The following is a 27,618-nucleotide window of genomic DNA, read 5'->3' as shown; positions in this document are numbered from 1 at the left end:
GGAAAGAGAGAGAGGTATTAACGTCGGTAGAATGCAGCACGAAACTGGACAAGAAAACGTGCAAAATAGGAGAACTACCATCTTGTTCATTAGAGTTCCTTCAGCTTCTGATAATTCAGAACACTACCAGTCAATCTGGGTCAAAATATTGTTTAGTCGTACAGTTAGCGTGCAGATCATGAAATGGGTTAGTGCAGATTCCCCATAAGCATTCCCATTGCAATGGGAAACACACTGAGAAGGCTCTGCGCTGGGTGTTTTTCACCATCACATGGTGACCAGCATGACCCCTCCGGGCCCAGGCCCGGAGGTGGGCCAGGGAGTGCTATGTTGTATCAAGCAGCGCCCTTAGGACCCCATGGAGTGACAGTGGACACAGTAGGATTCGCGGCCTTGGCACGCGATCTCTTCCAGTTTGAAATCACTGGTCAGGTAAGCTGTAAGCTCATCTGCATAATGAAGTTATGTGACTAGATGAAATGATGTACCTTGACATACTAGATGATGCCTTTGACGTGCCTGTGCCAACTGATGCTAACACTTTCAACACGTGAAGGTCCCTGACGGACTCGACAAGTATGTACAATCCTCGAGAATTGCGCAAGTGAAATGGTAAGCACTTATTTCTAAGTGGAAACTTCATATCTGTATGTGTTTTTGCTTTTTAGAAATGGGAAAATGGCCATTTTGTTCACAAGCATATTGTAGGCGCTTCTGGGTGTGTACTTTGACGCGGCTTACACAGGCGAGTATGTTATAATGGACGACACATACATACTGATGAATCATAAAAATTTATACAATTATGTAGGAGCTTCGCGGTATATATTTTTCATGTACAGGGGTGTATGTAGTTACAAACATTCGCATGTATGTAGGATCTTCTGGGCATGCTGTTTACATGCATGTATAGGATATATGTAATCACAGACATTTATAAGTGGGTGGTCACAGACATTTACAAGTAGGTAGGAGCTTCTGGGTATGCTGTTTCTTATGCATGTATAGCAGTGGCTTCTAAGTGACACTGCATATTTGTAAGTGGGCTGCGGGTTATGTTGTTCAATTGCATCAATAGACATTGTATAGGGGCTTGGCATTAGTTGGTTCATATGGATGTTTCAGGGGTGACTGCAAACATTCAACACACAGTTATATTGCTGTCCTGAGGAGTGTCCTCAACTATGTGTATACACTATTAAATCATTCTAGCCTTTTTTTCGTTTGCAAAAAGATAGCATGCTGGCATTGAGTTTTGAGGTCTTTGGATGGAAGCATGGGTTGCACAGGCATTATATGCCTTACTGATATTGATGCTAGGCCTAGTTAACATGGGTATGGAAGATTCATGTAAAGTGTGCCCTCGACTCTTGAAACACAATCTACAGGTACAGAAAGCTGCTAACAGCATGGAAAGCTGCACAACCACCTCCGAGCAATGCCGGAGAAGCTTCACAGCTTGTGCTCCAAACCCTCCAAGGACACCTCAAGGTTGATGTGGAGGTAAGGAGGATGCTTTGCTTGCAGACAATTTTGCACATGTCTAGAGCGCTACATTGATTTCATTCGATGATGTTTTAAGTAGGGTCTTCTGTCTTTCTACGGGCTCCGGCCATCACCTGCCTCGTCAGTGGCTGTGCCTGCTCCGGCTGTCGTGATCCCAGCTCCAGCAGCACTCTATCCACAAGTGGCAATTGCAACAGGGCCTTGGCCAAATGGTGTGCAGTATGAGCTGCGCACTCTCCCGGTATAATCTCAGCTTTACAGTTGTAATGGATGTTCTGGATCTCATTTGCCCTCTGATTTTGCATCCCTTGCAAGAATTTCATAGGCATTTGGGATACACTTATGGGCAAGGTGAAGCAACTCTGATAGCTGATAGCTTTGCATATGCCAATGTGTGAGTGTGTATACACATGCATATGTACATGTACATGCACATTCGATCGAATATGCATATGCATACACATTAACAAATATGCATATATACGTGAATATAGCTGAGTATATGCATTGCACATTCGACCGAATATGCATATGCATACACATTAACAAATATGCATATATACGTGTACATAGGCATATATAAATATATATGCCTATGTACATGTACATGTAAATAGGCATATATATAAATATATATGCCTATGTACATGTACATGTACATGTAAATACACCTGCAAATGTATGTACATCTGCATATGCATATGTAAGTGTATATGTAAAAATGCGTATGCTTATGTTTGTTTATGTGTAATTGTATATGCATTTGCATCTGTAATTAAGTTAAATTATAATTGATTTTTTGGTATGGAAGGTGGAGAGCTATGCTGCTGTTGATGGTGATACCCTGGTTGTTTATGTCGATGCTAGCAACGATTCAAGAGAAGCTGCAGCTGTGCCCCTTCCTGTTCAGGCAGCAGTAGCAAGTCGGAGAACAGCACGGCAACAGCGTGACTATAACACAGCTGATGCCTTGCAGAAACAGATCAATAAAGCTGGCTATAAGTTTGATACCTACCTGCTGCTGCATGTTTTCTACATTTAAGGTTGAATAGGGAAAATTTTGCATGATAATACCCTACTAATGGTCAGATGGCTTTATTTTTGTGCTTTGGCAGAGTGATAGACTCCAAAATTGGCAGTAGTGAGATAATTGCACGGAAATACAGGGTTCGGCTTAGGTAAGCTTAGGCACTGACTTATCAAGTCGAACATCCATATGGTTTGTGTATTGGAAGAACACCAAATGACAGTTGAAGGTGGTTTGTTAACAGAGGAATAGATGCACCTGAGAACAGCATGCCGTATGGTCAAGAAGCAAAAGCTATGCTTCAAAGCTTGGTGGATGGACAACCATTACATCTTCTTGTCTATGATGTGGATCAATACGGCCGTATAGTTGCTGACATCTATTGCCGTCGGGGGTTTGTCCAGGTTAGTAATTCATTTTGAAGGTTTTGACTCGTTGCGTCATGGCCTAGTTGAGGTTTTGTGTGCATGTGTAAAGAATACTTCTGCAAAAGAAGGGCATGCCAGACATTGATTGTCTCTTTTGTAGGAGATTCTTTTAAAAAATGGGGGTTGCTGGCATTACGTTACATATGATAAACGCCAAGAATTTACAAAGGTATGTATAAACAATGTTATGGTCTTTTCCTCACAACGACAAAGTATTTAGTGGCTTGGTTCTGATGCATACCTCCCTCTCTCTTATGGTAATGTTGCAAGCTAAATTTATTAAAGTAAAGGCTGAGATTGAAGGTGTTAGTGTCCTGTGATTGTCTCAAAAATTGGTGCCTCATTCACTACCAACAAAACAGTGCTCTTAAGTTTTAGCGTCCATGAAGTCTTACATGAAGATAGATTATTTTTAGTCCATGCAATAAGCCCAACAATAATGTTTGGTAATATTACAGGATTCAAATTTGAAGCTAAGTGCCTTGAAAAAGTCAAAGCTAGATTTCTGGTGACATTGGTACTGCTGCAGAAGTGTTATAGTAACCACAAATTTTGTGATGGAAGTGAGCCACCCATGGTGCATAACTAGGTTTTTGTAGAGGAGCAGCTTGTAGAGAGACTCAAAGCACTCCCACATGGAAAGTGGCAAGTGCCTTGGCCGCTGAGATGTTCTGTCTCTACACCATTGGGAGCTTATTGAAGGTGGTCTTCATGGTGTCATGACTCATGAGAACCCACTGCACTAGGGTGCCGTGTGGTCATACTTGTACATAAATTCCTAGTTATCTATTGGATTGTCCTAACACTGAGCACTATGTGAGCCCTAGTCCAGGGAGCAGCAGTGACCCTTCGCCATCAGGTCAGACCAAGATTAGGTGTAGGGACAATCAATCGGTGCCTTGTTCTACATAGATACGTAACCAACTTAGATTTCTAGCCTGTACTAATGTCCAGGAAACTTATTAAGCCAAGAGCTGGGTGCCAGACACAGGTGTGGACAAGTTACGAGAACCATGGGACATTTGACAGCCCGAAGAAGGAATCCAGGCAACATGGACAGGGCCCTTGGCAGGTTGGGTACTTGTCAGACAGACTGTACAGCAGGCCGGGCCGGAGCATTTGCTGGCCTTAGGGCTGGTTGAGCAGGCATACCCCAAGAAGGGCACATATTGTGCCCTGAAAATAGGCCCCATTGTTCTCCCTCATTCTGATCTTCATGTACAATCTTCTCTAGCTTGGTAGGCAGCCGCCTCATGCTTAGATCCAGTGTGGGTAGAAAAGCCCTTCCCTTTTACACGTGTCATGGAACCTTTTGGTCGTTTTGGTGTGAATGGGCTCTTACACACGGGCACTTTTTACCTTCTTGCTGGGAAGGGTTTTTTCCTGTGTGACCACCCGCTTGGGCAGTGGTACTTGAGTACCCTAGAGCATTGTACTATCTCTTCACATTTGCATATCCAGAAGAACTGTTCCAGCTCTCTTGCTCTCATGTGCCTTAATCTGTGTGTGTGCATGTGAGCTCAGTTCCCCTCAATCCAACAGTAGTATCAGAGTAGGTTTTGTGTCTTGTAGCTGGTGGTTTTCATCTCCAAGATTTCCATTCAAACTTGCAGCTTTCGCAGCTTTGCAGGTGGTGGTGGCCACAGCTTTCTTAGCTCCACACAGTCAGCTTCCAACAAGCTCCACAGTCGTCGACTTCACTTAGGTAGTAGCAGTTGTGACTCGTGAGCAAGCACACAGTCGGCAGAGTGTTGTAGTCAGAGCAGCAAGTCGGCAGCAGCAAAGTTCATACAGTCAGCTGCACTCAGCAGCCTGTGCAGCCAATCGTTCGGAGCAGCTCACAGACGTTACAGTCCGTGCCAGGCAGCAAACAGCAACGTCTTATTTTTTCCATCGATCAATTGACCTGCATAATTGACGTGGGAATCCGTCCGTCTGCCTCATCACAGGTGTCCGACACGTGGAGATCAGCTCCTATTGGATAAGGCTGACCAGGGCTTGACATGTGATGCCCGACTGTGCAATCATTTGGTGGTACAATGCCGGTTCATCGATCGCCCAGTTTTCCGATCACCAGCTACAGCAATCGTTGCGTGATTCAGCAGTCGCCAGATACAGGAATCATTCTCATCTCCAATCGCTGGGTGCAACAATTATTTGGGTCTACAATCGCTTGATTCCCCAATTACCTAGGATCTCCGATCGAACGATTGCGTTAGTCCAATCGCGCGATTGCACTGGCCGAATCGCGCAGCTGCAGAAGTCCAATCCAGCGATTGCTCTTTCTGATTGCCAGCAATTGCTCAAGTTTGATCACAATTGCACAACTTGGATTGCGGGTTGCAGTAGTCCGATCGTTAAGGTGCGATTGTCCGATTGCTGGAGTCCGATCGTTAAGGTGCGATTGTCCGATTGCTGGAGTCCGATCGTCCGATTGCTCATTTCTGATCATCTGATTGCTCATTTCCGATCGTCCAACTGCGCCAAGGTTGTTAGAGGCGTCAGAGGCGTTTGGTATGAGGTGGGTATGGTACGCGCCTTGAAAGCCTCGTATTTTTTAGAGACGTTAGAGGTGTGTTAGAGGCGTTTGATATATATATATATATATATATATATATATATATATATATATATATATATATATATATATATATAGTGAAAGTTGAGAGAGAGAGAGAGAGAGAGAGAGAGAGAGAGAGAGAGAGAGAGAGAGAGACTAGAGTGTGTGTGTGAAAGAAAGAAAGCTGTATTAAACGTCTGCAAAAGGCCAAAATGACCTATGAGACCAAAATAGTCCATCCTCATCATCTAGATACATCTTGCTAGTGTTTTTGAGGCTAGGCTTCTCAGGCTCTTGTTGGTGTTTTTGAGGTTAGGCTTCTCAAGCTCTTGTGATTCAATTGGGTCTTAGCCTTTAGGCTTATCTAGTTTGTTTAGTCTATACACACGCTTCTCTTGTTACTCTATATCGTTTACCTTGCTTGAGCAAGAAAGTCATCCACTTTTATGTTTCAACATCTCCATCCCTCGCCATTCTTCTTCTAGATTTGGAAGGCCTCTGTTCGTGGTCTCACAGCACATCCAATGACCTGTAGGAGGAGTTGGAATTGGCACTCTAACTGTAGAAATAGTAAGGTGAGAGACCTGAAGGGCTAGTCTGCCACCTTCCTCCTCGTATGGCATGATGATTGCGGCCTTAGTGGCCCAAACAACTGTGCCCCACATAACAATACGGGCGGGGGCCCAATCCATAGTGAAAATGCATAGGATCTGTTGCCAAACCTGCTCGCCCAATTGCCAACCAAGTGCCAACTGCCAAGCTTTGATGTGCCAGATGCCACATGAAAAGAGTGATTTTCTATGCTGGAAAACCATCCCACAACTGCATCTAGAAATCTGAGAGAAAATGTAGCGGGAGGCCCTAGGATTGCCAGCCTCCTGCCTGCTTGAGTGCCCTCCACCTCTGACATCTGAATCCTACGGCCCAGCCGTGCAGTCTAAGCAGAAAAGGGGGTGCTAGGCGTCTCCTCCCTATCCTCGGGATCTTGCCGTATCCATTCTTCCGGGTCCCACTGGTCCCACTGGAGACTCACGAGAGGCTTGCCCTCCCAAATCCGTAACCACCAGAGGCTCTCTTTGGCCACCTTGGCCAGTGGAGGATCGATGTGACACTCATGTTCATGAAAACCAATCACCCTTACCCTTAGCAAGGTGCATTCCTTGAAGTCCTAAAGGAGTCTTTGCTCTCTCCAATCTGTCATGAAGCCCAATAGAAAAGGTGAGTATGGTGGAGCTCTCATCCGCGCCATGAATTGGCAGGGATATATCGTGCTTGGTGAACACTCCCCCCCATTGCGGGGGAGGAGGGTTTGCTAATGGGGCTAGACAATCCGGTGGGATGGAGTTGATGTCGAGGCTAAGTCTGTCTTTGCCCCTCGGATCCCACTAAGGCCTCTCCCCTTGGCCTCAGGGAGCACTTGCCTGAAAGTAAGCTAGTCCCGAAGTGACCTAGCGGGGCCTGTGCTCAAAACTCCCCACGATATGTGTGGGCGATCCCCAAGTATCATCCCCTTGCTGCTGGCTTGCGGAAGATGGAAAATGGAAACACAGGGGAGAGAGAGAGAGAGAGGAAACACAGGTATATACTTGCTCTCAATATCACCAAACAAGATACAAGTCCCGAGCAAGAGGGGACTATAGCAAGCCAATATGCAGAGGCACTAAGGCATGCAAGAGGCACAAAGCAAGTAATGAAAAATGAGGGAGGGTATGTCCGGCTATATATATGTCCATGTAGAGGCAACCGACCAGCTCACGACTAGGGATAAATGCCCATGACTCCATAAAATGGGAAAATAGGTGGGTAAATGAACACCCCCTCTCAACACCGGATGCTGAGTGAACTCCAAGAAGCCAGAGACGCCGTCCACGATCATAGATGAAAGACTGCAGAAATAGGTACCAAGAAAGCTCCACAAGCAATCTCCTCATCAACTCAGCTACAAAAGCAACAGAACAAGCTGCTAGGTACACCGCTCCTCTGGAAGAAAACAATCAAGTAGGTTGCGACGTGCTGCTCCAAATAATGGTGCCAAAACCAAGTGTAAGAACGCTCCCTGAAGTCATATGTCGTGTTTCCAGCCTGGAGAAGGTATGAAAAACCTCAGAAACAACCAAGATTAGATCCTGAAGATAAATTAATCCTGGGAGAAGCAAGCTGCTCCTCACTGGAACCCTTTGAGTCTATTTGCTCAAACTTTGTAACAAGAGTTGCCAAATGCTGAAAAGAAGCATCCTCTGGAAAGGTTGGTATCGCAAGATGTAAAGATTCTGTAGAAAAGATGGGGTCCATCTATTCAAACTCCGTACCATGAGTTGCCCAATGCTGTACATAAGCACACTCCACTGAGGTGGGTATAGCCAGATGAAAGGACTCCACATCCCCCTCTGAAAAATGATGTCGTCGGATTGGTACAAGCCCAACCTTATTCTAATGCAAATCCAAAAAACTCTGGAAGTACCACTGTTCCCCAGGCACGGCTAGCAACCACAGATCCAAAGCATCTCACTTGGTCCAAAAGTCCATCCTCCAGAACAACAACCTTGCACAGCGCATCAAACCAATCGCAGAATTGGCAGGGGGAGGGGCATCCTCAGAAGCATCACAAAGAGAGGCAGAGGTAGACTCCTCACAATGAGGAAGGGAAGCAGGAATATAAACTGTAGTGGTAACGAAGACCTCAAGAGCATCATTGATAACAGAAGACTCTTCCATCAGTAGAATTAGCAACAAACAAGTGATCCATGTGAAAGGTTCACACCTCACAGGCAAAACACCCTCCTTTCTCTGCAAATATTGCAAAGAACAGAGGCTCAGACAAAATAAACTTTGCTCAGGATCTCTGAAAAGATCACTACTCTTGTCAAGAAAGAACTACTCTCCTCCAAAATATTTAAACTCTTGTCAAAGAAGAAAGTCTCCACAGATACAAAACAGCTCCCGAAAACTGATCCACAAGTGAAGTAGCTGGAGATGAGCCCCCTCTGAGTGTAGAAAACTCCTTTGGGAAGCAAAATGCAGCCAAAACACTGCTGTCCAGCAAAAAACAGCACTCCACCGCCAACAGAAGGCAAGGAACATGAAGAAACCCGGTAATTGTGTAGGCCAAGAACAAAACGTAGGTATAGATGCTCCAAAATCAGCAAAATGCTGACTGAAATCAGAAATTCAGTGTCCTCCTCAAGTACCAAACTGCCACCAAAGCCACAATCCACACAAAACCCCCTCTGCAAGTGTCCTCCTCAAGTACCAAACTGCCACCAAAGCCACAATCCACACAAAACTGTCCGCTGGAGAAGAAAACGCAGCCAGCCATAGGGCTGCAAACCTGAAAATTCAGGCCGACCAGCTTCCACACCTCATATGAGGAAAAACACTGAAGAGAAGGTACCTTCGGGTCCAACTGAAGAAGCCCAGGTGAAGGTAGAGCTACCAGCAGAATCAATCCAGAAAACGCAGCAAAACAGGGCTGCAAATCTGAAAACGCAGAGGTAAAAGGGGCAGTAGATAGGGAAGATTCTGGAAACACAGAAGGTACCACCAAGCCTCAGATAAACCAATCGGCAAACCGACTGCTGCAAACCACCTGTAGATGAAGAAACGCAGCACCAACAGTGCTGCTGCCTTGAAACAGAGCAGGCCGACAGCTGTACAGGGGGTCTCGGGAGTCAAAACTGATGATGGATGACCACAAGCTGCAGTGGAGAAGCGCCTGGAAGAGGCAGATTGTCCGGCAGCAAAACTGAGAAAAAAAACGCAGGAGGGAGAGGAGGGAGCATCCAACACTGCTAGTCACCGGTGCTCTGATACCATGATAGAATGCACAGCGGAAGATGGAAAGTGGAAACACAGGAGAGAGAGAGAGAGAGAGAGAGAGAGAGAGAGAGAGAGAGAGAGAAAGAGAGAGGAGAGAGAGAGAGAGAGGAAATACAGGTGTATACCTCCTCTCAATATCACCAAACGAGAATACAAGTCCCGAGCAAGAGGGGAAGAAGACCTCGTATGTGAGGGACTGCAGCAAGCCAATATGCAGAGGCACTAAGGCATGCAAGAGGCACAAAGCAAGCAATGAAAAATGAGGGAGGGTATGCCTGGCTATATATATGACCATGTAGAGGCAGCCGACCAGCTCACGACTAGGGATAAATGCCCATGACTCCATAAAATGGGAAAATAGGTGGGTAAATGATGTGAGGGGTGACCAGCCCCTCTAGCTAACATGGTCAGCCCTAAAGGCTAAAATAGGACACCACACAAGAAGCCAGCAGCAAGGGGATGATGTCTAACACTAAGGCCCCTCTCCTTGGCCTCAAGGAGCACTTGCCTAAAAGTAAGCCAGTCTCCAAGTGACCTAGTGGGGCCCGTGCTCAAAGCTCCCCATGATACGTGTGGGAGACCCCTGAGCATGTGACTACTAGGTAGGCGAACCATGGGGTTCTAGATCAGAGGCTGTCAGAGCCGCTCCTAGGAGGTTACTGGGGCTGACTACTGAAGGGCCGGCCTGAGATGATCCCAAGCACACAAAAGATTGGGTGCGAACTTGTCCTCAAATGCTAGGCTAAAGCCTTGTGCGCGCATCTTTTTGAAAATCTATCTCGTGCTTTGAGGCCAAGGGCCTCCCTGGGTCGGGGTGCGGGCGGAGATCCTAGCGAGGAAGCCATTCCTAGGCTCACCACTCGGAAGAAGACCTCTAACAATCAACTTGCCTAATAAGGCTCGCCTCTGAATGGAGGGGTCGATGATGCCCAGGCCTCCTTTGCATCGCGGCTTAATGACCACTCTCCACCAGGCCACCTTGGCCCAGGCAGCCACAAAAGGTTCCGGATCAAATGCTGAACTTGACCAATACACGCTTGGGAGAAAGACCAATAGGAGGTGATGTACCACATGATGGTGGTGAGAAGAACTTGGTTGGCCACCACTACCCGGAAATCTTGGCAAAACTCAGCATAATAGCTTCTTTCGAATGCTTAGAAGAAGAGGGTCGAGCTGCTACTTAGGGGAGATGGCAATGCCAAGCTGGTATCCAAGATAACGAACTGGAGTGCCCATCGGGACGACCCACTGAAAAGCCTCAACTGAATGCCAAGTCGGGGTAGGCAATGAGCCAACCCAAAACCCGCACAACTTGTGCTAGTTGATTTGTGCTCCGGACGCACTACAGAAAATCTTAGTCGCCTCGGTGAATCTCTTGAGGTTCCCCTCAGCCCTCGACAATTATGCTGAAGTGTCATTAGTGAACTCGAAATCAAGAAGCTCCTCTTGTGTCCGGATGGGAAGACGAAATCCCTGGGTCTATGGCGATGGCTCTCACATGAGGAGGGTTTGTAACAATGCATCCATCCGGGCCTCGCAACCTGCAGATACCCTCTCACTGTTTGTGTGGGCCTGCAATCTCAAAGAAATCTCTAGTGACCTTGTCTCTTGCTTGCGTCCAAAAAGAGGCTTTGGCATGGTCCTTGTACTCCACCCGTCACTTCTCTAGGTAGCCAGTGACTCTCAATCCACGAGCTATTTGGTGCACTCTCTTGAAGTCGGATCTAGAGAGGCAAAACCCTTGTGAATACTCCTCTCCTGCTCTCGAAAGCCCGCCAATCTGCTCTGTGTTGCCTCTTGTAAAAGATTGCTTATCTCGCCAAGGCTTGCATCCAAGGCACCTGTAGTTTCTCTTGAGTGAAAATCTACCCTCTCCCAAATCCCCTCTATCCTGCTGTAGATCTTTGGGTCTTGAATGAGGCTATCTGGAATCTGGGTACTCACCTGTCTGTCTTGTCTCTAGGGGTCATCTAGGGAGAGAATAACTAGTGCGTGGTCGGAAAGAGTTGTGCCAGCCAAAATGCTAATCATGCCACCACACCCACAAGCCCATTCATCAACATAGAACCCATCGATTTTGGATAGGTTAGGGCCGGTACTCCTCCTGTGAGATCTGGAGAAACACAAACTCACAAGACTGCGTCTAAACTCTGGAAGATGCCAAGGGTCCTGTCTTGTGAGAATAAACTCCTTCCGTGCCAAGTACACTGTGCTTGATACTGTAGCCATGCCACCTCCGAGTCTATCATCGACCGACTCTAGCATGCTAAAGTCCCCACCCATACACTAGAAATCTGCTTGCCGGCAGGGATTGATGGACTGCACTCCAAAAGGTGGCTCTGCCTGTATCAGCGTTTAGTGCGTATACATTCAGGAAGCCCACATAGTCCTCTCCAATGCTGATGGTCGCCCACCATTGAGCTTGTTCAGTGACAATGGTGCCTGAGTCGACCATTGCCGGAAAACGTTGCGCACTCACGGAAATGCATACTCCACCTTGTGTCCTGGAGGGGCCAAAAGAGTGGCACCAAAAGGTGTGACTCGTGCCCTGCAAGATCTTCCCGTAGCAGGTGGGTGCGTCCCTTTGAAAAGTGGTGTTGCTATATGAAGAGAATGTCAATGGGTCCACTAACTGCTGCTCTATGGAGCTCCTCTCTAAGGACACCATGCCTCTGGAGTATGGATTTCGATGGAGAGTAGTCACTGTCGGTCCTGGGCGAACCCGTGCCAGATTGGCACGTATCTTGGCCTCCATGTGGATCCACTTTGTTCGAGCCCTAGAGTATTGATACTCTAGACTCCACCGGTCACACAGTTTAGGTATCTCTAGGAGGGGGTAAGTGGTACTGCCACTGAAACATGAAGAAACACAAAAAGCAGCAGCTCCAGGTTGGAGGACACCATCTCCCCTACCTGTTGATCCCTAATGCCTGGCTGCCCAACTCCATCTGAACCAAAGGCTAGACATCAGTGATATGCAATTGTGCAGACGATGAGAAAGCTCTATGGCTTGCCCTTGTATAGCATGTCCTTGGTCTTCTACTATGGTATTGTTGTCCTCTTCCTTTGTCTTTACCACACTTGCTTCCATGGAGTAATTTGCCTCATCATGGCGAACAACTCCATTTGTTTCTGATACTCTTCTTTAGAGCATTTCTTCTTTGCCTTGCTTATTCTTCACGTGGTTTAGGGGATGTCATGTGCACACCCATGCCATGGCATAAATGTGAGCATATTCCGTGGTTTTGACAACATTTAGGGCATCAACAAGATTATTACAGGGTCTTATGATTGGTAGTAGTATGGGCACAATTGGCAACATGAACAACAGCAAGGGCCATACGTGTGAACAAGCACTAGCATTTAGTGCTGTTTTTCCTCGGTTGTGGATATATAAACATGCCGACAGCCTTTCTATTGGCCGACCTGCCCCCCCTAGGCATATGTAAGCATTAGACATCATTTGCACATATCATCTCTTCCCTCTTTTGGGCTCAGGTCATCATGTAGTCAGTAGAAGTGCTTCAGCCACCTTTTGGGCAGCCAAAGGCCTCATGAAGTTGTAAAGTCATACATCTTTTTGTAAACATCGTAATATACCGAATACCAATGTTGCATGCGCGGAAGCCTTCTTCTGTGATCCAGCTCTAAGCTTGATTGTGAAACACCCGTAGATGCTTAAAGAAATTTTTAGACAGAGAAGAGAGAGAGAGAGAGAGAGAGAGAGAGATGGCTCTTGGTATTTAGCATATTACTATGTTACAAAAAGACATATGACTTTACAACTTCATGAGGCCTTTGGCCTGCCCAAAAGGTAGTTGATGCACTTCTACTAAATACATGATGACCTAAGCCCAAAAGAGGGAAGAGATGTTATGTGCAAATGATGTCTAATGCTTATATATGCCTAGGGGGAGCAGGTTGGCCAACAAAAAGGTTGTCAGCCTGTTTATATATCCACGATTGAGAAAAAACAGCATTAAATGCTGGTGCTTGTTCACACGTGTGGCCCTTGATGCTATTGCTGCCAATTGCTCATAAGACCCTGTAATAACCTTGCTAATGCCCTAAATGTTGTCTAAATCAGGGAATATGTTGAGATTTATGCTATGGCGTGGGTGTGCACATGACATCCCAGCCTGCTAAACTTGATGACGGGGTGGATACTCTGTCATCCTTCTGTCCTCCCTAGACTACTGACTTTGACTTACTACTCTGACTGAACACTGTCCACTTCTGAAATCCACTTCAAGTCTTGATGGAAGAATTGAACATCTGTTCCATTGTTGTCCCCAATGCCCATCCTTGCTTTCCCTTTCCCCTAACACAACGGCGGGTCACATGTCGGAATTGATCATGCCTATTGCTAGGACTGATCTGAGAGCTAATTGATGTATTGGTTCTGAGTACATGCTCCCAGAGAATGTTTTCCTCAAACTTTGCCTGTTTTTGCAAACCACTCCATTTGCTACCCTTGGCTACATTCTCGTGATGGATCTGCACACCTTCTTGGGACACTGTGCTTAGTGGCTAAGCTTGATGGTGAAACAATGTTGCCTCGTCACTAATGAAGCCCATATGGTGCCTATGCTATGTCATGTGCATGACATGCTCATGTACATTCTCAGGGCTAATCTAGAAGAGGCAGCCAGAAAAAGACCATTAGAATTAGGACATGGAGCACAAGGTGCAGGCGAGTGTGGAGTAAGGCTTGGAGAACAAGAAGAGGATGCTGTCGGCTTCTTGAAAAGGAATGGGTCTTTTACCAAACACTTCCCATCTTCAAATTCAACCTTTAAACCTTGGTCGTTTATGGCTGAGACGGAGAGCAGATTTTTCTTTATCCTTGGAACATACAATACATTTTTCATACATATATTGGCACCATTGGCTGCAATAAGTATGACATTGCCAATTCCCTTTACTGGATATATGATACGATCTGCACATGATACAGTGCGGCCATTTGAAGCATAAACCAAGTGCTGAAATACATCTTTGCATGAAGTGATGTGGCTTGAAGCACCACTATCAAAAATACCATGATACATCCTGTCTATCAGATGCCATGCAAGACATATCATTGTCTGAAGCACTTGGTGTGTCACTAGTGCATGTGACCAAAAAAGTGTACTCTTCCTGAATTACATTAGCTGATTGTTGTGCTTTGTCATCAGAAGAGTCTGCTACTGCATTGCTTGCTTCTTTCCTTTTCTCTTTTGCAATCCGCTTTCTACATTCACTGATGTAGTGTCCAGGCTTATGGCAGTAGTGACATTTGCCCTTCTTTTTGGGCTTGTTTGCATCCCCTTTGTCAGACTTTTCACCACCAGAAGAGGGCCAGCCTTGCTAGACCGTTGTCCCCCATGCTTAAAGCTCTTTGATTTACCCTTATCCTTGGCTGTAAATGCCTTGTCTCCACCACGGTTGCTCGATAAGTTTGCTCTTGTTTGCTCTTCCTGCAAGAGTAAACCCACCAGCTCTTCAAAAGTGACGGGATCACCACCTCCTCTCATAGAGAGGTTGAGAGAGGTGTGAAAGCCCAAGTAGGAAGGTGGTAAAGAATGAAGAGTGTTGGTGACCAGCTGTTTGTCTGGGATAACCTCATCAATGTTGAGCAATTGTTCCTGCAAATCTTTCACTTTGGTGAGATGATCTGCCATGGACCCTCATCCATAGAAAGAAGATCCAATTGTCTCTTCAAGTAGGCAACTCTTGCCTCGTTGCGTACCTGATACATTGCTTCCAATGTGTCCCATGCAAGCTTCGATGTCTTGCAAGAACGAATGTGCGGAATAATAGTTCTTTTCACTGAAAGGGCTATCAATGACATGGCCTGTGCATCCCTAGAGTCCCATCTCTTCTGCTCTTGTGTGGGAGCAGGATCCTACATCAGGAGCTCTTTGAGCACCTCCCCTTTGAGGCGTGGCTGGTTGTATGGTAAGTGGGCGTGTGTCATCACCACACACGATGCCCCAAAGCCCTTTGGCTACCAGCAAATTACGGATCATGAAACTCCAGAGGGAGTAGTTAGATCCATCCAACTTGTCCTCCTGGGTGAGCACACCAAATACATCTGTAGCATTTTGAGCCATGTCAACAAAATATACCTACAAGCAAACCAAGCACCAATGTGCATTGCCAGGCAACCAAATGTCCTGTGCAAATGTTTGCCTGCAAATTGAAGCAAGTGTAGACCTGCACCAAATTGTCCAATTACACACAGTGTGTATACATATGCGACAAATCACAGCTGTAATGCCCAATTACATGCTCCAATTTGAAAAGCCCCAATTTTTATGCTCTCCAATCGCTTCAATGTGCAGTTATTTGGCCAATTTTCACAAAAGCCCTAAATTTTTGCAATTGAAAGAGGCTCAATTTGCTGATTTTGACCTCAATTTGGAAAACCCCCAAATTCCAACCCAAACAGCATGTATGGCACCACCTGCAATTTTTCTGCAAAGCGTGGATAGCACGGATGGCACAGTTGTCAGATTGGCAGCACGGGAAGACGTAGGTACTGAAGTCAGGTCAGGCCGGCGAGGGAGCTGCACGTACACGCTGGAATGGAGCAATGCGTGGACTCGATGACCCTGAGGTACACGCGTCGGGCGAGGGACTGGTAACGCCAACGCGTCGCCCCGCCAGTTTGTAGACGGGGTGGCCGGGCGTCGGGGGAACCAGGCGGAGGTGGGGTTGGCTAGCCGTCGGCGCAAGAGGCGGAAGTGGGCGGCAGTGTTTTGTTGGCCACTAGCACTGCCGGTGGGCTAGGCGCCGTCGCCTGTGAGCTGAGCTGCGGCGGAGTTCTCCCCAGTAGTGCCGTCAGCTCTGGGCGGCGACGGTGGCTAGGATAGGTGGAGTAGAGGCGGCCGGAAAGTCACAGCGACGGACAGAACACTTGCATCGATGGACTCCGCCGGGCGGGAGGCGCTGAGGGGCGGCACTGGTCCTGGCTGCACTAGTGCCGCCGGCTTTGGGCGGCTGTGTTAGCCAAGCCTGGCGGAGCAAAGCCGGACAGAACTAGCTGCCAGATGGAAATTGCCGACGGACAGACTGGTTTCAGCGACGGATCTGTTTGACGGAATTCCACAGGCGACGGAAATTCGCAGGAAGCTACAGAGACAATATATCCAGAATCTAAGAAGCTCCAGTGCTCTGATACTAATTGTTGGTGTTGGACTCACACACACAAACCTGCACATTAGGGTTAGGTGCAGGATGGAGAAGCTCACACAGAAATGAGAGAGAGAGAGAGAGAGAGAGAGAGAGAGAGAGAGATGAAATGTTATATTAACGTCTTCAAAAGGCCAAAGTGACCTATGAGACCAAAGCTACAACCATGTGACATCTAATACACTGTCTGGAAAAGAAAAGAGATAGCCCCACAATACATCAGTAGAGGGGAAGCTAATGCTACTAGTCAAAATGGGGTACATGAGTACATGGATACCTGAATACATGAATATGGGGGAGTACAAAAGTGACAATGAGTACAACAATATATGGTTGGAGTCGTAATCATCCTAGGAGCTCTAGCATGGGTCTCTGCCGGATGGCGTGGATATCTGCCATAGTGAGATGCCTGGTCAGACGAGCCTGATGCCTCGCAATGATGCTCTGAATCCTCCGGTGTAGGCACCGTCTCCGATGTGAGGCTCCGCGAACCCTCGGGCGTCTAGATCTGCCCAACTGGATAGCTCTCTCAACTAGAGTCCCATGGGGTGCCCACTGTTGGGCTGTCGGCTGTGTGTCCTCCCGGGTAGTCCCTCTAAAGAAGTCAGTAATCTGTCTTTGTGTGGACTCCCTGCCGGTCGGGCGTTTGCTCGTGATAATGGACTCTCTGAGCCTGCGGATCTCCAGGAGATAAAAACCCAAGCATCGCTGATCACAATAGTCCATGACTCTAGCCAGTGGTCCAAATCCCTCTCTGAAAAGGCAATGGTAGCGCCCTCGAATCTCATAATATGCTGTGCAGCGACAGATGTAGTGCTCCTCCGTCTCTGGCTCTATCCAACAAATCTGACAAATCCTGTCCCCTGGAGGTATGCCTCTAAATCTGCCTGTCTCTATCTCTAACTGATGTGAAGAGGTGCGGATCTGCCCAATGGCGCACCTCAATCCATGAGACAGATGGGTATCCATGTAGCTTGGTCTAAGTATAAAGCCATCCTCAGTGGTGCGGAGAAGATGGTCTCTATAGAAAGCCATCTTCGTCCCCAACTCCTGTGAGGGCTCTAGCCATGTCCTCCTAGTGTCCAACTGAATGAGGTCCTGTCTGATGACTACTAATCTCAGAATGTGTCAAGGTGAGAGAGGGTGCCTCCAGAGAGTACTGGAAGGGTGGAAGTCTGTCTAAACTGAACCCGTGGAGGTCTCCCGGGCCTTTTTTTCTTCTCCCTCTTGAAGTGTTCTCACTTGGGCCTTGATGGTGTTCAGCTCCTCCATCATGACGGGCTGAATTTTGACCTTCCTCGAGCTTATGTTGAGCACGTGCTTCTTCTATCTCTATCTTGAGATTTGCGATCTTTGCATCTTGGGCTGCTATCCGCACTTCAAGTTTCTTGACTTTGTCAAGAAGGCTCCACTTGACCATATTAATTGCATTGTCCGTCTCTTTCTTGTGTTGTTGGATGGCTGCCTTGATCAGGTCTTCAATGTCAATCCTCTCCATCTTGTCTTGGGCTGAAAAAGGCTGGTTTCGGGTTAAAAATTAATTAACCCTTGGCCATAGGAAGAGCTCTGTGCGTGTCTGCAGCGCTTCCCAGAGAGAGAGAGAGGCCAGAGGCGGCTACACGAGAGAGCGAAGGAGGCGAGGCGAAGGAAGCGAAGTGAGAGAGAGAGACAGAGTCAGCAGGCGGGGTAGCAGGCGGGAGAGGGAGGCGACCCAAGTTCGAAGAGAGAGAGGGAGGCGACAGAGGTTCGAAGAGAGAGAGAAGCAGGGTAGCAGGCGGGAGGGAGGTGACACAGGTTCGAAGAGAGAGAGAGGGAGGCAACAAAGGTCAGCAGGCCTGAGAGAGGGCGGCAGGCGGGAGGCGACAGGTTCGAAGAGAGAGAGGGGGGGGCGACAGGTTTGAAGAGAGAGAGGGAGGCGACAGGTTCGAAGAGAGAGAGGGAGGCGACAGGTTCGAAGAGAGGGAGGTGACAGAGGTCACCACGCGGGAGAGAGGGCAGCAAGCGGGAGGCGACAGGTTCGAAGAGAGAGAGGGGGGAGGAATGAAATGTTATATTAACGTCTTCAAAAGGCCATAATGACCTATGAGACCAAAAAGTTACATCATGGTGGATCTGATACACAATGTCTTGATAAAAAACCAGAAAATGAAAAATAAAGATGATACTACTGGCACCTAGAAAATGAAACTGGAAGTGGAAGGTAAACAGAAACCCTTATAGGGTGTGAATATAGTGAGGGGGGGGGGGGGGGGGGGGTTACGCTATGGAGGTGAGTGGAGTACAGTGAGGGGATACAATATCATATGGGACGGGGGGCTACACTATGGAGGTGCCTCCATCTCATAATATGTGCCGCATCGGATGCTGGCACATATTAATGTCTTCCAAAAGACCGGACTCGGCCTATGAGACAAATCAGTGTACCTGTGTGGGGTATCCTCTGTCATCCCAACAAAATGAAAAAGTACTGAACTAAAAAGGCTGAATCTAGGTGTGCAATAAGTACAGTGAGTGGGGGAGGTGATTGAGCTCTACTACTAGGAGAATGCAAAGCTATATGCATGGAGTATACAATCATGATATGCAACCTAGCTAGCTCCATCCTGTACCATACTGGGGGTATAGAATGGTATACATCAATGAAGGGGGTGTCCTTTCACACTTGATATCCAAGGGGAAAAACCACATGGGAAAAAAGTGCCCTTGGTGAAGCCGTGCTCACACATAGCACTACCATAAGTGAGCATATGCCTACACAGACAACCAAGTTGGACGAGCAGAAGGCGCAGATCTTGGCTCTGGAAGAGCGTATCCGTTCTCCAGCGTCGTGTTTTCCATCTCCTCCTCCCTCTCCTTCCGTATCCGAGATTCTAGATCCTCGACACAGGGACCCTCTCGCGGGGTCACAGCCGCAGCCAAGCTCTTTGCTTGAGTTGCAGATGCGTGCATTGGAGATCCGACAACGTGAAGACGAAGCCATGCGACGCGTGGAGCACGAGCGTTACCTAGCAGCTTTGGACGCCACATTGACACCAGCGGCGCCCTCGAATCATTTTTCCGAGAAAATGAACTTCAGTAAGGATAATGGTAAACTCGATCCCACAACTCTCTATTCATGGTTGCATCAGTTTGAAGCTTACTTGGCCGCAGTTAGAAAGACAGATATTGACAGAGTGATCTTAGCCAGTTGGTACTTGGAAGGTGAGGCCATTCCTTGGTGGACTCAGTGGGCTCATGCCCACACCAGATTAGGTATGGCAGCTTATGTGTGGGACGAGTTTGTCCGCGACCTTAAGCAGCGGCACTACCTTGAGCGACTCGAAGACGAGTTCAGGGGAGCGCGTCAGAACGCGCAACCAGTCCTTCAATTTGCCAATAGAATTTCAACTTTATGTCTGCTATTAGGCTTATCTGATACAGACAAGGAAGGGCAGTTTTTGTATGGCCTTGACACGCAAATCCAATGGGAGGTGCGTATGTTTAGGCCAGCCACCTTCGAAGACGCACTCTCGCTTGTGCAGAGTGCAGAAAGGAAGCATAATGGTGGCAAGCCCACAGCCAGCTTCTCCCAAGGCTATGGTCTCGGGGGGCAAAGGCCAGAACCAGACAGGGTCTTCCCCAGGATAGAGCCTGGGAGTCTCTGGCTCCAAGAACTCGAACAATGTGTCTAAGCTCACTCCAAACCAGAAAGCGGAGGTAGGGAAGACAGGTGGCAAGTTGAGTGCTGAGGAGCTTTCTCAGTACAAGGAGGGTAGATGTTTCTTTTGTGATACAAAAGGACATACTTCTCGGGATTGTCCTAAGAAGCCTCCAAAGCCGACCGCCGCTGCCTCCACAGCTTCCGTGGGTGGTGAGCTCAACTTCCACACAGACCCTAGCGGCTACCCCTAGTTCTTCAAACCCCGGTGCTTCAGTTGGAGCAATTATTAGCCGGGAGCTCGAAGATAAGCAGAAGGGTGTCCATGACCAGGAGTATGAGCGCAACGAATTGCTCAAGTCCTTTGGCTACATAGGTGGCCAGAGAGTCGTCATCTTGTTTGACAGCGGCAGCACGGAGGATGTGGTCACGGAACAGGCCGCTAGGCGTGTCTGTTTTGACCTGACTTCAGTGGACAAACAGGTTGGGGGTTTTAGCACAGGCATGACAACGAGCGTCAAGTATGAAGCTCTAGGTGCTAAGTTAGTTATTCAGGGCATAGAATTTGTGCGTGATTTTATGGTTGCCCCTCTTGTAGGAGCAAACATAATTGTGGGTATTCAATGGTTTCACAAGTTTCTTCCAGATGTCAAGTGGGACAAGCACACGTTCCAGATCAATCGGAATGTGTCAAACGCCCCAGTGACCATTAAGTGTGAGCCAAGAATTCCGAACTTTTCGCTCATAAGCCACTTGCAGGCTAAGCAAGCAGTTAGGAAAGGTGCACAGTGTGCGATGATATACATCCAGACAGCCCAAACGGTGGCCAGTGCTTCCGAGAAGTACTCGGCTCTCCATAAAAAGGAACACAGAATCGGGAAGAGCTCCCAGGAGGTTTGTTGGTGGTGTTCCACAAAGCCAGAGGGGATGGTAGTCCTGTGAGCCAGATAGGTTCTCGGGCAACCTCCAAGGGGTGATGTGAGAGTGCCAGACTCATTTCTCAAGAATGAAGACCAAGACAGTGTTCAGAGTCAGGGCAGGAATGAATTGTGGACTAGATGGAACAGATGCATAGATCTTACTCTGAGATAGAGTGGTTTTGGAGTCCAGGCCGGGTTTTCAGAGAAAAGGGTTTGCTAGGGATGGATGGATGACAGAGGGACTTCGGGAAAAGATTGGGATAATGACAGTCATCCAAGAACAGGTTGGAATCCCGTCATCAAGTTTAGCAAAGGGGGATGTCATGTGCATGACATGCTCATGTACATTCTCAGGGCTAATCCAGAAGAGGCAGCCAAAAAAAGACCATTAGAAGTAGGACATGGAGCACAAGGTGCAGGCCAGTGTGGAGTAAGTCTTGGAGAACAAGAAGAGGATGCTGTCGACTACCTGAAAAGGGGTACTGTCGGCTGATTACAGGCGCTATCGGCTGTAGCAAAGAGCAAGGCGGCTGAAACGCATCAGGACATGGCAAGTGGACCAGGCGGCTGCAAGCGCATCAAAGGATTATGGTGAAGAGTCCAGTCGGCTGGCTGACCAGCAGTCGGCCAGCTCTTCTATGTATGCTCCAAAAGGCCTATAAAAGGCACATGAGCTCATTGTGTTAGTCATTCACCCCTTTATGGAGTGGATCCTTAGGGGTCCCAGTTAGGGACAGATTTTGGTGATGTTCACCTTTTTTATGAAGGCAGCTAAGGGCTGTAGATTAGGAGTACCTTTTTGTACTATATGAATATACTGAATTTCCAGCTTCTCTCTCTCTCTCTCTACTCTCTCTTCATATCTGCGTTTTTGCATTAGCATGTTTCCAGGAGTGTTTAGGGCTGAAAGAAGACCCCTAGAGCTTCCGCGTGTTACATGCTAACCCTAAATGCTGCCTAAACCAGGGAATATGCTGAGATTTGTGCCATGGCACGGGTGTGCATGTGACAGATCCTCTTGGGAAGCTGAAAACTTGGAGAGGAGTCCTGGTGAGGTAAGGTAATGGTCTCTAGAAGGGGGGGCGGGGGCGGGGGCGGGTTCCTCGAGAGAACTGAGGGGCGGCCCATCACCGTCGGGGGGCTGCTGAGGTAAATGCTCAAAACGGTTCTCTGACACCATCGTATCCTTCTAGATCTTGCTAGCCTGTCGCACCTGTTGGCACCGCTTTGCTCTCGAAGTCAGCTGGTGGTTCTGCCTTAGGCGAGCGGTCTGCCTGCTGGTCTCAGCTGAGGTCGGGGCCTACTGCTCTGGTACATGGGGGCCTTTGTCCCGCCCACCCCTCGGGGAGGGTCTGAGACTCTGAGCTGGGGGCCCATTTGGGGGGGGGGGGACAATGGACTGCCGACGAGGGCAAACGCTAGTGAGGTGTCCCATTTGGCAACAGATGAAACATTGACCTGGGAGGGCAGAGTACTCAACTCTTTGCAAAATCGGGTCCCCCTCCAGACTAGGAAGTGAAATGGTGTGAGGCAGTGAGTCTGGGGAGGTACGAAGGGATGGAATCCCAGCCGTGTGTGCAAGAACTGAAGCGCCGGTTGGGGGGGATTCCATCACCCTCCTATAAGCACCACCTATCCCGAGAGGAGACGAAGGTATTTCTTCCTACTAAGACCTAGAAAGTAGACTGTCACACGAAAGCTTGAGATGCCAACCAAAGGGTTTGATGCTGAGTCGAAGCCGTGTTGCCACCTCGCAAAGAAGGCATGGGCTGTACGCAGTGCGACAGGGCTCAGCTGCATGACTCTGTCCGAAGCTGCAGGCAAATTGAACTCAACTTGGTAGTAGCCACGCCCCAGAGGATGAATGTTAGTGATCTTTCCAAGTGCACCGAGAAGGCTTGCCTGTAATAACAGATACTTGAACCGTCCGCGCACTGGCAGCTACCCACAATCTTGCATACCAAGGCGGAGGCCTCCAAAGAAAGAGAGGCAAGGGGCGGTGGCATCAGTCGGGGATGACGGAGCGGCTGCCATAGAGTCCTCCTAGGGGTTCAAGACCAGAAGATGTCGAAACTTGGCACAGATAAAAACCCCGAAAGCAATAAACACCCGACCAGGAAAAGGGAAAAGGGGGGAGGGGGGCACACAGCCGGGGCAGCTAGATGCGGCCGGGCAGTTAGCAGGAGGGCGGCGAAGATTCGAGGGAGGAGGATGGAGGCAGGCTCAGAGGGCGGCAGGTGGAGGAAAGCAGGGCGACGGCGCAACTGAAGGCAGGGCAGAGGTGGGGGCTGGGGGGGTGAAGGTTACGAGGAGGGCAAGAGACGGGGGGGCTGGCACAGAAACGTGCAGGGAGGAGGGAGGGCGACCACTGTGTGAAAGCGAGAAGGGCTAGGGAGGGCGCACAGCAAACTTGCACCAGGGTCCAGGGCGCATAGGCAGAGGCGGCACCAAGGCAGGTGGAATTGCATTGAAGGCGGAAAGGGGAGGGGGGGCTTAGGCGAAGCAGGCACGCAGCAGCGGGGGGGAGCTCCAGCTCATTCGTTACGCATGATCTTGAAAGAATGCAATCCTTTGTTAAAGGAGTTTTGTATAAGTGTGTGTGAACTAAGCCTTATATAAAGCGGTTTTTGTGTGTGAACAACCGCTAAGTGTGTAAGGGTTCTTTGTACACGGGAACAACCCCTCAAGGACTTATGTGAGCAATGAAGTGTAAAGGTGACACCTCAGTAGACACTTGGCACCTTATCTTGACATGTGGCATATGTGGTGGCAGCCTATGGCCATACCTTGTAAGGGGGTTCTCTCCTATTTAGAGGACTATCATTATAATGTAAAAAACCTGTAAAAGATGTAGTCTCTCGTGCATTTCTGCATTAATTAGGTTAATCATGTTCTGTTCAACATAAATAACAACCATGAGAAATAACAATTTGCACGATACACCACACTAGGGGCAAGAAGATGGGCTGACCCCCCCCCCCCCCCCCAAAAAGGTTATATTACCAAAAGGAGTATGCATCCGGCTACAAGATCGCGGGTGCCTGGGAATTCACCACTGGTCTGCACCTGATTGCTCCAAGTACATCATAATGAATATAAAGCAAACAAATAGCCTTCGTGATTCCTAATAACCCAACCAAAGATACCCTTGTTGTACAGGAGCATACACAAGCCTAACAATACTCGTGTCCTACAACAGCATGCTCAGGTGCTTCCGTCCTGCTTTCAGCCCGTAAGTCACTCTTCCAATGAACCCACGCCCAGCTGCTTTTTCCCAGAGGCTTCCAGCAATCACCAATTGCCTTGCAGTCGCTGGGAACACCTCTTGTAAGCCACACACTGCTGCTGCTTAGCCTGTAATTTGTACGACCAGTCCAAATCAGTGCTTTGCCACACCAGAATCTCAAACGTGTGAAGCCAAACTGTATGGCCAGGCCAAATTGGCCTGCAGCGACCTGTATACAGTCCTGTATCTGAACAGCAAGTTCTCTCTTCCATCTTTAGCCATCGTTTGATAGAGGTTCTCATGCAACTTGGGATGTCAGGGATTGGTTTTTGAGTAGAGTTTAGGTCTTCTCTTCATTTTTCAGCCTTGAGTCATTTGATAGGCTTTGTACACAGAGTGTTTGCTCTACTTTTGTAATAGAATTATAGTGGTGGTTTTAGGTTATGGGTGTGTGCTCATGTTTTGTCAAGTCATCCATTGGGTTAATCATGTCACAACACTTGCACCTGACCAATAGCCTTCACCTATGAGATTATAAAGTATATTGTGTATAGATATTGTAATGAAAGATGGCTAGAGCATCCCCTAAATGCTACTGTATAAGAAATTAAATGGCTTGTATGCTGGTGCATGCTAGAAAAGCACTAATGGCTTCTGGATATATGCTCCTGTGCCAAGGCTCGAAGCTTACCCTATCAGAGTAGGGTTACAGAGCCGGCAAAGAATCTCATCTTCCAAAGGGTCTAGATGGTGAACCCTGTGTGTTCACAGAACATATCCACAATGTTACCTGCCTTGGCTGGCTGCTTGGTTGGACTCTCTGTGATCTCCACTACATGTATCTCCTCAAATCCTGTGTCCATAGGATACTGCTAGTGTCTTGAGAGCTGCTTGTGGGTGTATTTAAATCTGTGCTCTGACTGGCCGGCCTAGTGGCAGGTGTCATTTGTCTCCCTCCTCTTGACCAATCCCTAGAAGTAAGGCGTGTTTGGTTGGTGTCTTCCCGTGTGACTGTTACTTCATATGAATGTTGTGCAGGTAGAGAGCCGCACATCTTGGGTCCTCACATTCAAAAAATGGAGTAAAGCATGTTGCTGTGTTTCCACCTCTTGTGCATTACATACCATACATATCTGGATCTCCGTACCCTTGTGAGATCCATCTCTAGTCATTGCTCTTCGTGCAACCTATGTGATGAAACATGGAGCTGCCTCATAGAAATCTTCAAGGCTCAGTGCATGAGATAAGTGAATCCCAAGTAGCCTGGCATCTTGATAAACGCCCTATGTGAGAAAGTGGTCTCTATACAGACTCTTTCTGGATGGAGTCCTTATGATGCACAAACAATGCTGAAAGCTGAGATGAGAGAATGCAGAAGTATGCAGTATTGGGTCCCACCTAACCCTCTCAAGGGCCCCCACTGCTGGTCGCTGGTCGGTGTATTTGCTTGATTATATTGCAAGAGAAGGAAGTCGTACAAACTGTTATGGACTGATTTGGAGCCTTATTTGCTGTGTGTTAGGCTGCCCACAGAGCTTCCCTGTTTGAACCCGATTTGGGTGCCCCCTTTGAGGTGCCTCTGATATGTGTTTTGCTGTCTTTAAGATAGGCTGCATTTTAGATTCAGATGGTCGCCCTTCTCCTTCCTGATCTGGGCGCCCTCCTTATGCAGTGCGTTTAGCTCCCTTTCTTCTTGCCTTTGGGCTGGAAGTACAACTCCCTTACTTGCTCAAGACTGAGAACTTCACACTCCACAGGATGGTTATGACAAAGATGATCTGTCTTGCCTCAGACCAGCCCCTTTTATTGGGCCAATTGATGGTTAGGGTTGGCATAGAGTGTGCATTCAACCATGAAAAGGTGGGTCCAAATCTTGCCTCAGACCAGCCCCCTTTTTTTGGGCCAATTGGTGGTTAGGGTTGGCATAGATTGTGCATTCGGCCATGAAAAGGTGGGCCCATGTGCACACAACCACATGCCCTAAACACAGCTGAGTTGGGCGCCCTCTTTTGGTTGGACCTGACCACTCTTTTCCATTTACCCTTCACTGTTGATAGACCATCTGAATGTATGCAATCAAATGAAACGATGCATCCATGTGCCTTGGGGACTCGGGAGCTGCAAAATCGGTTAAGATAATGTGATGTAATTCTCTTGTGACAGTGGGAAGCAGAAGCTCGTGCAAGAAGATTGGGATTGTGGCAAGAAGATAATCCACAGAAACCTTGGGAGTACCGGAAGGGGAACAATAGAAATGGTTGATTATTGAACATCTCACTTCATTTAGCATTTGTTAATTGACATACAGCTAGTACAAAAAAATTAAGTGTTCAAATGAGTCTTTTAAAAAAAAATCAATTGATAGATATTTTATGGATTCTCAAATATTTCAATCTTCTCAGATTTAGAATGTTTTTAAGTTCTCTTCTGTGATTGCTTTTGTAAACTAGCCTAAGAAAATCAAAAGCTCCTTTAAACACTTAAGTTTTCATGTTTGTTGTAAAGAAAAATATCATTTTAGTTTCTTCATGTCCACGTTCAAGCATTACAATTCCTCCATTAAAGAGGAAAGAGAGGTTTTGACTTCTTGTTTCATCTTGGATATTGCAAAAGCTCTCTTACACTACATAATCATAGTATTTCACAGACACAAATGACGACCCAATAGTTTTCCAAGCATAGAGCTTTTGAGGAACATACATGCCAACCCATTATCACCATGTGATCAAATCAATCATTGAGCAATTGGTAACTAAAAATGGTTTATAAAAAGCGATAAGGGTTGTGGGCAAGATTTAGAATTGTGTTAATAAAATTACAAGAGAAAGTCTCACTTATTGGGTCCTAAGCCCTAATTCCTTGGTGGTATGCAACTTAAAAAGGTGTTTTTTGTCCCATCAAGAGCCCCATTAATTCACTCATGGCAGAAGAGTAGTTCCATGCAACTACACGTCTCATGACACTTTAGCATTGTAAGTGCAATTGATAAGCCAAATTGCTAAAGCATTTAGCTAGCAAAGTCTCGAAATCACACAAACAGATGTCTCTTGGTTGCCCTTTAATTGAAAACTTCAATTGTAAAACAACTGTATTTGTTTCTCAGAGACATTTTTCACAATACAGTCAGTCAAATGGAAAGGAAAATGATGGTTTATCCAACAAATTTGATCTTTACCCAAACAAAATACCATTTACTTCTCAGCTAGAATCTAAAGAAAAGAAAGCATCTAATGCAAACCTCGAGTTTTATATTTTCACAAGGAACTTTACCGTTACTGAAGTCTAAATCTCTAAGCTTGTTTTACATGGCGACTAAACTTGT

The 27,618-nt window shown here is 47.4% G+C and overlaps 1 protein-coding gene across 1 annotated transcript; it reads left to right on the top strand.

Moving 5' to 3' along the window:
• Window positions 1–27,618, top strand: LOC147637426 (staphylococcal-like nuclease CAN1). Its single transcript, XM_086799225.1, has 9 exons — window positions 1–432; window positions 557–612; window positions 1,389–1,503; window positions 1,586–1,747; window positions 2,318–2,508; window positions 2,622–2,684; window positions 2,778–2,937; window positions 3,062–3,130; window positions 27,400–27,618. The coding sequence occupies exons 1-9, from the start codon at window positions 223–225 to the stop codon at window positions 27,580–27,582; spliced, it is 1,209 nt and encodes a 402-aa protein (XP_086655351.1). The 5' UTR covers window positions 1–222; the 3' UTR covers window positions 27,583–27,618.

Source organism: Cibotium barometz, chromosome 6 (genome assembly GCF_041138505.1).
Source record: "Cibotium barometz isolate CiBa-2024 chromosome 6, ASM4113850v1, whole genome shotgun sequence".
In the NCBI taxonomy this organism is placed as follows: domain Eukaryota; kingdom Viridiplantae; phylum Streptophyta; class Polypodiopsida; order Cyatheales; family Cibotiaceae; genus Cibotium; species Cibotium barometz.
The sequence above is the reverse complement of the archived record's forward strand: the minus strand, read 5'-3'. Positions and strand labels throughout refer to the sequence as shown.

Coding starts and splice junctions, on each gene's coding strand:
- LOC147637426 (XM_086799225.1), top strand. CDS start 223: ATGGGAAACACACTGAGAAGGCTCTGCGCTGGGTGTTTTTCACCATCA. Junction 1,504..1,585: donor ACCTCAAGGTTGATGTGGAG/GTAAGGAGGATG, acceptor TGTTTTAAGTAG/GGTCTTCTGTCTTTCTACGG. Junction 2,509..2,621: donor ATCAATAAAGCTGGCTATAA/GTTTGATACCTA, acceptor GTGCTTTGGCAG/AGTGATAGACTCCAAAATTG.